This window comes from Vombatus ursinus, unplaced genomic scaffold (genome assembly GCF_900497805.2).
Source record: "Vombatus ursinus unplaced genomic scaffold, bare-nosed wombat genome assembly UNPS02000580.1, whole genome shotgun sequence".
Taxonomy (NCBI): Eukaryota; Metazoa; Chordata; class Mammalia; order Diprotodontia; family Vombatidae; genus Vombatus; species Vombatus ursinus.
The window spans coordinates 15,807,127-15,816,921 of record NW_020940358.1 but is presented as its reverse complement, the minus strand read 5'-3'; the positions used below and the strand labels follow the sequence as shown (position 1 = coordinate 15,816,921).

Genomic DNA, 9,795 nt, shown 5'->3' with positions numbered 1-9,795 from the left:
ATAGCATTTTATAGGAAGAGTTCAAATATTGAAGCCTCAAAAATTCATCAGGCAGGTATCTGCAAATACCATAATTCCCATTTTACAAATGAGAAAACTGAGGTTAAATGACTTGCCCAAATGGGAAATCCATGCTTTGAGTCTTCTGACTCAATCTAGTGCTCCTTGCACCACACCTTATTTTGGTCACAGATTTTTAAAAATCATTTTCATAATTATTTTGAAATATGGTTTCCTTTGTAATCCTATGTATTTCATGAAATGTATTTTAAAACATTCTGAGAAGGGGTCTATAGGCTTCTTCAGACTGACAAAAGGATATGTCACACAAAAAAGGTTAAGGTCACCATGTTATTTGGTGACCAATACCACTCTCTTCCACATCATCTACCTCCTAAGCCCAAAGGCCAAGTTTAGAGGGAAAATGATCACAAACCAAGCTTCTTTGCAGTAAAAAGTCAAAATGCTTTATTTTTCTATTTTTGTACAAAATTTTCTCTAAGGACTGCTCTATTGGAAGGAGAGAAAAAAAACAGAAGTGTACATATCTGTCCAACTGTTAAAATAAATATTTTCTTAAATAAGGAAACAAAAAATGTTTAAAGAGATGAAAATCATTTTCCTGAACAAGTGATTAAAGAGGAAACTGGGATGGAAATAAATAATTTTTCTGTTGTGACAACTATTTACACTTAAAATGTACAAACAAACAAGTAAGCTAACCCAGCAGCCACAGGAGCCTGGTCTGGGTAAAGGACTGAGACAGTACTGACTATGGGACTGCTTATGCCTAGAGCCAACATACTATGACCCTAAAGTCCTCAGCTCAGTCTAAACAGAATATTCTGCCCCCAGCTGATGAAATATCACAGTCTGACCTACTGGGAAGCAGCAGGCGACGGGAAGCCCAATATTCCTGGAAGCCACTTTAGCTGAGGGATTCACAAAAGTTTTTTCACTCTTGAAATAAGTATTTATTTTTCAATGTCCCCACATGACTCAATCTGTGATAAACTTGTCCTTTGTTCTCACTACTTGGGATATAGGAACCATCAGATAAAGTCTTAATATTTTGCAAGTTGGCTCAAAACAGTTTTAATAAGGCGCATGGTACAGATTTGAATCATCACTCTGAAGGTTTAAAAAGGCACCGACTCACCCCCCCTCCCTTGGTCCCTTAGCATCGAGAAACTAATCAGAAGAAACAGTCAAAGACTGATCAACGAAAGCATGGCCTTGAGTTTCTGACTTCAGGATAGCATACCACGCTCACAAAGCCATGTTTAATGGGTATGCCTTTCCATCTTCAAATGCAAAGGGAAGCCTGGCAGGTTAACTTTGAATCTAGTTTACAGGTTAGAGATTGTTTTAAGCATAAACTAACTATATTCAAACATCTGAGACATTTTCAAATCAAGTCCTTCGCAGAGATGGGTTCCTAATGTCTGTCACTAGAACCTCATGTTTAGGTAATTTGCATACAACACATAATGGAAGTTGCTTCTCTGAGGTCTGAGATGCATGATGCTCACAAGGGCCTTTACCGGACCCCAAGTTCTGAAACAATTTTCTAAATCTCAAAAACTTGATAACTCAAAAAGGCAGCTCAGAGGCCAATGCTATAGGGACCTGGTAGTGGCTTCTCAGAGCTCCTGATTTTGTTAGTTCAAACATTACAAAGCCAGTGTAACACCCAAGGTTCAGAATCACAGACATGATTTGCCTCTTGTCTCCCTGGCTCCCCTTGATTTCAGACTTAGTTTTCCCCCACAATAGCAAATCAGATTTCTGCCGGTATTTAACATGCCTATTTAATCTCTGGCACACACAACACAAATACAGAGAGTGAACACGTCCTTTGGAATTTATTTACTTTGGATTTTTCCTTCTCCAATCAACGTCAACACATCCCCCAGAGTGGAAATTTATTTTCCCCTCTACCTACTTGTGTTTTGAGTGAATAAACCCATACATGTTTTCTGTTCTTGTGAGTCAAATGCAGAGACCTTTCTGGGATTTCAGGGCCCTCTGATACCCAGCCACAGCTTCTGTTTATGAAGTTGGGGTAAATAAAGGAATTGGGATAAATTGTTTAGGAAATGTATCTAACATCCTAACCATTTTTCATTCATTCGTTTTATTGTGACTTTTATTACAGGAACTTCCAAGTCATTCTTACTAAGCACATATAGACGTGCACACAAGCACACACACAGACATACACACCCCTACCCTGCTGGGTGGCCTCGATGAAGGGGTGCTCATAATTACCCTCAGAGAGTGAGTAATCTTTGGATTGAGACTTAGAAGCCAATCGCTGTGGCCAGGTTTTCGGTAAAACTGTTTCTGCTTTGTTTTTCTTGTGCCAACTTGCAGCATCTTGCTCTTGAGATTTTGCTCAATCATCCCTGCACCTTTTACGCGCACGCACACACACATACACACACATATACACGCAAACACCACACCCTTGAAAATGGCAGCACAGTGTGGCTCCTTTTAAAAGGATGTGTTGTGGAAGGCTCCAGCTCTTTGCCAAATGATCCAGAACGGAGTTCCTTCTGCAGCACAAGAAGATCTGAAACCTGAGGCTAAACTGAGGCAAACCTAATGACAACCACAGGCCCGGACAACCATATTCCTGTATTTTTTTAGAATGACATTGGAGCTATCATCAAAATAGAGAACGGAGATGGCATTGAGTTGGGTTGGAGCACAGCAAGGCTTCGGCACGGTCTCTGGGTTTATAAAATGTACCTAGAAAGGAAGAGAAAGAAAAAGTAAGGTAAAGTGATCTCCTCTTGGATATGTTCTTGATTCTTCTCTCCTACAGGCATCATTTACATATAAAACAAGGAAGAGTGTTTTTGTTTATCCTATTTCTCTGCATTGAAAAATATGGGATACCCATCTTTGGAGAACATCGAGAACAAGAAAGGCCATATTCCTTTCTGGTCCAACCATATCTAGAGTACTGAGATTAGAATTCTGGGTCCCACACTTAAAGAGGGAAATTTACAAATGGGAACATATCCACAGGAAAGCAAATGGGACAGCTAAAGGTCTAGAAGCCACGTCATGTTAAAAAAAAAAATTGAAGAAACCAAAGCTAGTCAGGGCTTCTTCAGGAGAAGACTAAGGGGCAGGGGGAAAGAGACAAGAGCTGTTTAATACATCTGGAATGCTAACATTGCCAAAAGTCTTCTGTGTGGCTCCAGAAGTCAGAACTAGAAACAGTAGGCAGACTTTTTGTAAAGAGGAAGATTTTGGTTCATTAGGAGGAGAAACATCCTTTTCAAGTCGTAGAACAAAGGAAAAGGCTGACGTGTAAGGTAGTAAACTCCTAGTCACTGGAAATGTTCAAGCCCAGACTGGTTGACTGTCAAGATTGTTATAATGGATGACTCCACTTGGATGAGGGATTGTATTAGATGACCTTCCGGGTCCCTTCCAACTATATCACTTTGAGAATGATGTCCTAAAGAAGTGGAGCATAAGCTACAAAGAGTTCTACTGTTAAGTTACTGCCAAAGTCTTGCCCATAAGCTTTGGACCACTAACCCTGGGTTTTTTCCTACCTGATGAGATACTACTCCTCTTCCATAGGACATAAACAGTTTTTTTTTTTAATCAGCGTGGGTGGCTTTACACTAATTTATCTACTCTCCCTGATTTGGGTTCCCCTTTAGACCAATGATAAGGTCAGGCTTAGGAGAGAGAAGAAAGCAGGAAAGCCGGCAATGCAGGAAGTATTAAAGTAAGGTATTAAAAAAAAAACTTGACCCACCTATCAATTTTAGCAACAAGTGGTCATTCAGAGAAGTCATTTCAGTCTAACAAACCTTTACTAAGCACTTTAATATGTGTAAAGGGCTCTATTAGATACTACGGAGGTCTCAAATGTTGAATAAACACCACTACCAGACAGATTTTATCTAAACACTACTTTTATCACATCGCTCTCCTGCTCAAGAACATTCAATGGCTCCCATTTTCCTACTCCGATCAAGACTGAATTCCTGAGATTGGCATTGTAGACTCTTTGCAATCTCATCTCATTCTTATTATTCAAACAACTCCCATTGCTATCAAATAAGGACCACAAAATGGTCTTCCAATAACACGAGACACTTTCTCCTGCTTCCACACTTTGACTATGGAACACACTCCTTCACAGCAGATTGAATACTAGAATCAGAAAGACCCAAGTTTAGTCCCCGCCTCAGACACTTACTAGCTGTGTGACCCTGGACAAAATATTTAACCTCTTTCAACTTCAGTTTCCACTTGTATAAAATAAGGAAAACAACAGCACTTAGCTCCCTGCGTTGTTGTTAAGTTCAAATGAGATAATACATGCAAAGCATTTTGCAGACCTTAAAGCACTACATAAAACTTAGCTCTCATTATTCAAGGCTCAGCCCAAGTCCCATTTTGTCCATGAAGTCACCCTTCACCACCACACTCCTTTATGTTGAAACCTTCATGTTGTCTTTGACTCATTCTTCTCCCTTACCTTTCCTCCAGTCAGTTACTAAATTATATATCTCCTACCTCAGAAATCATTTTTATGTGCTCCCCAATCTTCTCTATTTCTATTGCCAAAATTCTACTAGAGGCCCTATTTCAACCAGTTGGGACTGTTTCACCAACTTCCTAACAGGTCTTCCTTCGTCTACTCTCTCCCCTTTCAAATTCTTCTGCCACATCACTGTTAGAATCATCTTACTAATGTACAGATCTGGCCAAGGCTTTACTCTGTAAATAATGGAGACTCATTGGAGGCTTTTAAGCAGGAGAGAATTCAAGTTCCTTAGTTTGGCATTGGGACTCCCACAAATGTTTCCAACTGAAGTTCAAATTGCTCCCTTCCATATACTCTATGCCCTAGCCACATTAGACTACTCACTGTCCCCTAAACACAACCTAAGCTTTCCTGCCTTTGCTGAATACTGGTCTCTTTATAGAGAAATCCTTCTTCAATCCTTACACTTATTAAATTCCTATATATCCTTCCAAGTCCATCCCAACTGTCACCTCTCCCATGAAGTCTTCTCTGGTTCTCCCCCATCGCCACTTTGAAATGATCATTGTTCCCTCATACCTCACATAGTTAATTTGTATTGCTGTATTATTTTATTATTGTGTATGAACACATGCACTTTAACTAACCTTCAAAATAATACATGATATTTATGTATGTATCATATCCAGTCCAGTAAGCTGGACTATTAGCTCAACAAGGATAGGGACCATACCTTAACTTTGTATCCCTCCCTGTGCTATTATGGTGTTTTGCACAGCAGAGGTGTTTAATAAATATCTATTGGGCTGAATCATCCTCTTCCCTGAGCCTCATGACTCAATACTTAAATGATATAACATTTTTTGCATTTCTTGCTAATTGTTTCATGTGTCTGTAACATCTCTCCAGTTAGACTGAGCTCCTGGAGATGTTCTTTGGCTTCCCATGCTCCTAGTGTGAGGTTAAGTATGCAATAAATAACCCACATATGTATCATTTTTATTTCTGAAATAGCAGTGAATCTTAGCAACTCCAATTGAGCAAATCACCTTGGGCTAGACACAAGCCTGGGCACACTCTCTGCATCTATCTCCCAGTGAGGGCTGGGAATGCCACTCAGAACCCGAGTCTCCCAGCAGATGCTGTCCACTGGCACGAACTCTGTGGTTGAACTTGAAGCCTTTGCCCCCTCACCCCCAGCTTTAACTCACCCACTCACTTGGAACAATGGGTTCTCTCTTCCCCTAATTTGAAAGTCACCCTCCAGAAGTATTGCATTAATCTGCTAAAGAGTCTTCCCATAGCCACTCTTTATCCTTCCAATACATCCCTCAAATACAGCCAGAATAATATTTCTTAGATATGATCCTGTAACTCTTCAGTGGCTCCTTACTACTTGCTGAGTAAGGTTACAACTCCTTTGCCTGGGATTCAAGGCTTTCCAAAATCCAATACCACTATACCTTTCTGACATTATCTCAAACCACTCCCTTCTGTGACTAGCACTAATCCACAAGTGGGACTGCTAGGGGGTGGAATACAGTACTAGACTTGAATTCAAATGCTGCTTATCTACTTCACAGCTTGTAATGCTGGGCAAGTCACAGTTTTGGCCAGCTTCAGTTTCCTCATACGTAGAATGAGGATAATAATATTCATGTAGAACTTTAAGGTTTGCAAAGCACTTCTGCATATGTTATTGCATAATGACTCTAGCACATGCCTTTCAGAGCTGTTTTAAGGATCAAATGAAATTGCGTTGTTATTAAGTCATTTCAGTCACGTCCAACTCTTCGTGACCTCATTTGTGGTTGTCTTGGGAAAGATACTGGAGTGGTTTGCCATTTCCTACTCCAGCTCATTTTACAGATGAGGAAACTGAGGCAAATGGCATTAAGTGACTTGCCCAGGGTCACATAGCTAGTAAGTGTCTGAGGCCAGATTTCAACTTAGGAAAAATGAGTCTTCCTGACTCCAGCCCTGGCACTCTATCCACTGTACCACCTAGCATCACATAATCCTACATAAATGAAATGTCTTATAAATCACCTGACAAACTTAAAGCACAGTTAACAAATGCTAGCTATTATTTTTATCATCCTCATCATTGTTATTACTATAAGGTTCCATCAATCAGCAAATCCATTGGCATTTCACTATAACATGGAATTCAGTAAAGTCTTGGTCCTTTCTCAAGGGAGCAATATTTCTCATCCAAATATTTCTCATCATTACCTTCTTTTATATCTTGTTACATCAGGTCACATGACCCTGAGGTAGAGAATGTGAAGACAGCTCTAGGGAGGCCTAAGTGGTAGGCTGTGGTTACATATTTCTATTGACGAGTTGTGTATGTATTTCATGTGCACTTGTTCTGACTCCCCCATTAGGTTAGAAGTTCCAAGAGAGCAGGGATCACAATCGGTCTTTTCCTTGATACCTTTAGCAGTCCCTCATAAATAGCGGGTACTTAATGTTTGTTAACTCAGGATTGTTGCTGTTGTTACATCAACAGCCAGCAACCCACATGGTCCACAAGGACCTCCTTTTGCAAAAGATAACACTTCTCACCCCAGTGAACAGAAGCCACTTGTCTCAAGTGGAGTACAGACTCAATATTTTTTTTCCTGTGGCTACATTCATATCAGTCAGAATCATGGCCCATCCATGGGATAAGCTGAAGCCAGAGGACATAGGCCATACAACTCAGCTGTAGAATATGATTCCCCTCTATGGAGGTCACAAAAATGCTACTTGTGGCTCCCTGATCACTCAGCACTGGGCCTGATGGACTTACCTGCCAGCCCAGATCTCGGAAGCTGACATAGAGTTCGTGTTTCTTGCAGGCTTGCCTCTGGTCACTGCTACTGTTTTCTGAATCAGGAAAGGAGGCAAAAATAAAATACACACCCCAATATCAACTATATTGCCACAACCATGACACAAACACATAGACACAGGAATATTTTTAATGATTGGATAGTGGAGTAGTACCCATTTCCCCAAATGAAAGTTCAGTCTTTAGGGACCCATTAATTAAAAGTCTCCAACCCCCACTGCTGACACAGTTTGACAGGAAGGTTCCAAGAAAGGAGGTACTTACATACCACTACCATCCTTTCCACATACATTCTTTAAAACACCTGTCAAATCCTCATGTGAATTTCAGTTCATTCATTCATTTCACCATATACATATGTATGCATGTATTTATATATGTACATATGCATGTACGTGTGTATGTGTGTATGTATGTGGTGAAATTGGGAATGGATTCAATCAAAATAATCAAACCCCCATCTGGCTTCCAGCAGCAGGCTGCAGAAGCCTTTCTCAGTATAATCTCTTTCGGAAGGATGTTGCTTTGTGTGGCCAGCCAACGTGCAGAGAAACTAGTTCCGTCCCATGGAGGGAGTGAGGGGGAATGGAATTACTGTCTTTGTTTCCCCCAGAATGAATCCCCTTCAGAATGTGCTGGCAGAATTCTGAAGGTGCTATGGAGTCAATTACTCTAACATTCCAGAGAGAGAAAAACCAAGGAGGACAGAAAGCTAACTCGATATGGGAGGTTGGGTGAAAGGCCTTGAGACTTCCCTTGGCTACATGATTCAAGCCTTCTGGGTCACCAGGAATTTGGCTGATAGGTTACAAGGACTTGAGACAAACAGTGCTGAAACTCAGAATAATGACCCTCCCCAAATCATTCAAATGGGACATTTAAGCCAACATTGATAACGGACATCCCATCTAGGGGACAATTTAAAGAAGGAAAGGGGCATATACATTTCTAATGGGAAATGGATTGTGATCCTTTTGAATATGGAAGGGAAGGGAAGAGAAGGTAGGAAGGAAAGAGGAAATAAAGAAAGGCATTAAGTGACAAAAATGCAATAATTATCAGAAATCTGATCCTATCCTCTTCCTTGAGCATTAGGTGCTCCTGTATCCTCAGAACCATAGGATTTAGAGCTAGAAGGAACCTTCGATGTTATCTAGTCAAAAACCCTCATTTTCCAAATGAGGTAACTAAAGCCCAGAGAGTAAGTGACTTGCACATGTAGTACTTTCACACATAGTAAGAAGCTTCACAAGGTTTTGACTCCTGGTCCCCTGGATCAAAAACCAGGGTTCTTTCTACTATTCCTAACTGGTTCTAAGCAACTCCAGAACCCGAGACCTACTTAAGCTCTGTCTGTAAAACTTAGATATTAGGCAAAGGTAGGATGTGAGCTCACTGAGGGCACAGACTAAATAACGTCTTATCTTTGTATCCTCAATACACAATGCTTTTATGCTTCCTCCTCCTCCTCCTTCTCCTTTGTCCAGACGTGTGATTTCATCCATTCGGGGACTTATTAGGTACAGGAACTATTAGCCACAGAAACTCTAACCACCAATGCAAATTAGCAATTACTGTAACTTAAAGGTCTTAGAGTTGAAGTGACTTATTTGTAGCCAAATAGATAGTTTGTATCAGAGGCACAACTTGAACCCAGCTTTCTTGACTCCAAGATGGGCAAACATCCACAATACAACACGGCCTCTCACACAGCAGGCACTTCATGACTGAATTGAATCTGTCCTTACCTGGCTAAACCACTGGGAATCAAATGTACCATATCCTTCTCCCCAGCATAGACTCCACTGCCCCTAAGGAGTGGTCTGATGCTGAATAGAGAAACAAAGGAGCCCTTCCTTCTCTCATCCCAGGACTACAAGTTCTTAATCAATCAGCTGCAAACTCAGCAAAGTTGTAAGAATCAGATTTACAGCAAAAAGTGTTGCTTGTAGGCAAGTTGGTGGTGGTAGCTTTAGCTTAAACCAAACTGATTATTTCAGATTAGGGTAGAGGCCCGTGACACATCCTAGTTAGGCTTAGGACCGTGTATGGTGATGGTTGGCTGAGTGCGGCGACACCACTTAAGATACCAGGCACATACTATCAAGACCAGAGTATCTCCGCAGGGACTTAAGCCAATGAAGAGCAACAGGGATGCACCAAGGACTTTCCAAATGAAAGTCATCACCTATGGCCTCACAGGGTACCATCTGAGGAAGGGAAAGACGTTATTCATTTGTTCAAGCCAATCAAGGACACTGGTCATAAGTTACCAGGACAGCCAATTAGCCAGGTATTCTATACACCTGGGGGGTAGGGCACATGTGGGACTTGGATGATCTAGGAAAATAAAAATTCCAAATTCTCTACTAGTAATGGAGGATACTTGGATGATGAAAATCCAAAGTCCTTTAGATTTGTTCACTTTGTC

At 40.8% G+C, this 9,795-nt stretch overlaps 1 protein-coding gene across 2 annotated transcripts in view; it reads right to left on the bottom strand.

The window, feature by feature from the left end:
* Positions 1-1,846: 1,846 nt before the first annotated feature.
* Positions 1,847-9,795, bottom strand: part of BMP7 (bone morphogenetic protein 7) — a 93,956-nt gene continuing 86,007 nt past the window's right edge. For both annotated transcript variants that reach the window (XM_027847886.1, XM_027847892.1), the window contains exons 6-7: positions 7,323-7,399; positions 1,847-2,757 (exon numbers count right to left, since the gene is read on the bottom strand). In XM_027847886.1, the coding sequence (XP_027703687.1) occupies positions 2,608-2,757; positions 7,323-7,399 (227 nt within the window). In that variant the 3' untranslated portion in view covers positions 1,847-2,607. The remainder of the gene's footprint in view (positions 2,758-7,322; positions 7,400-9,795) is intronic.